At 55.6% G+C, this 1,643-nt stretch overlaps 1 protein-coding gene across 1 annotated transcript in view; it reads left to right on the top strand.

Annotated features, from left to right (window-relative positions):
* Positions 1 to 1,318, top strand: part of PBK (PDZ binding kinase) — an 11,727-nt gene extending 10,409 nt beyond the window's left edge. The window contains exon 8 of the mRNA XM_017734921.1: positions 934 to 1,318. Within this exon, the coding sequence (XP_017590410.1) occupies positions 934 to 1,318 (385 nt within the window). The remainder of the gene's footprint in view (positions 1 to 933) is intronic.
* The last annotated feature ends 325 nt before the right edge of the window (positions 1,319 to 1,643 follow it).

Here is a 1,643-nt window from a genome sequence, read left to right as displayed (position 1 = left end):
CCTTCCAGGAGGATCAAATCCCAAATCCTGAGGGAAAACAGCCGGAAAACTCCAGGAAAAGGATTCCCAGCACAAGAGGTTCCCAGCAATCCCCCAGGGGGAGGGGAATATCCTCAGGAAACCCTGGAATAAACTCAGAAATTCATGGAATATCAGCACAAAACCTCGGAATCTCGTCAGAAACTCACGGGATTTATACAAATTCCAGCAAACTTTGGGATAAACTCCAGAAAACCTTGGAATCCCGTCACAAAACCTCGGAACAGTGCGGCGAAGCCCCGGAACGCTGCCGTAACTCCACGGGGCGGCGTCAGAAATCCACGGAATGTCCTCGGGAATGTCGGGAATCTCCCGGCTGGGAGGGCCCCGGGAGGCTCCGGGCACAGATCCCGCGGGGAAGCTCCGGGAAGGATTCCCGGCTCCATCCCGAGGCGAGGCCAGGGCAGAGAGCCCCGGCCCCGAAGGATTCCCGGGAAAAGCGAGGGCGGAATTCCGGGATTCCCAGCGGGAAAGGGAGCGGGGGCAGGGGGGTGGGAATTCCCAGGGAACAGCTCCCGAGGGAAGGAAGGGAGGGGAGGATTCCCGAGGGAATGGAGATTCCCGAGGGAATGAAGGGATTTAGGGAAGGGTTTGGGAAGGATTTGGGGAAGGATTTGGGAAGGGATTTGGGAAGGGATTTGGGAAGGGATTTAGGGAAGGATTTGGGAAGGGATTTAGGGAAGGGTTTGGGAAGGATTTGGGGAAGGATTTGGGAAGGATTTGGGAAGGGTTTGGGAATGATTTGGGAAGGATTTGGGAAGGGTTTGGGAATGATTTGGGATTTGGGAAGGGATTTGGGAAGGATTTGGGAAGGGATTTAGGGAAGGATTCCCGCGGGAGCTCAGCAGGACCCCCTGGATCAATCCCGGCTTCTCCAGCCCCTCTGGAACTCAGGGCAGGCCTGAGGAGCCCGAGCCCGATGATCCCGATGATCCCGATCCCAGTCCCGATCCTGATCCTGCTGATCCCAATCCTGCTGCTGATCCCGCTCCTGCTGATCCCAATCCCAATCCGGATCCAGCTGATCCCAATCCTGATCCTGATCCCAATCCAGATCCCGCTGCTCCCGCTCCTGCTGCTGATCCCACTCCTGCTGATCCCAATCCTGCTGCTGCTCCCGCTCCCGGTCCTCCCAATCTCACTGATCCCAATCCCGATCCTGCTGCTGATCCCAATCCTGATCCTGATCCTACCCCAAGGGGGCGGGCGGGAAAGGCGGGAACGCTCCCGCGGGAATCGCGGCCTCCAGCCGGAGCTGGGAACGCGGGGCGGGGATTAACGAGCAATTAACGGCCGGGCCGGGCCCGCCTTCTAGGGAAAACATTCCCGGGTTTTAGGGAAAACATTCCCGGGTTTTAGGGAAAACATTCCCGGGTTTTAGGGAAAACGTTCCCAGTTTTTAGGGAGAACATTCTGGGTCTTTAGGGAGAACATTCCCGGTTTTTAAGGGAGAACATTCGGGGTTTTTAAGGAAAACGTTCCCAGTTTTTAGGGGGAACATTCCCAGTTTTTAGGGAGAACATTCTGGGTTTTTAACGGAGAACATTCCGGGTTTTTAACGGAAAACATTCCGGGTTTTAGTGGAAAAATCCCTGGTTTTTTAT

This window comes from Corvus brachyrhynchos, unplaced genomic scaffold, assembly GCF_000691975.1.
Source record: "Corvus brachyrhynchos isolate BGI_N302 unplaced genomic scaffold, ASM69197v1 scaffold420, whole genome shotgun sequence".
NCBI classification, from domain to species: domain Eukaryota; kingdom Metazoa; phylum Chordata; class Aves; order Passeriformes; family Corvidae; genus Corvus; species Corvus brachyrhynchos.
The sequence above is the reverse complement of the archived record's forward strand: the minus strand, read 5'-3'. Positions and strand labels throughout refer to the sequence as shown.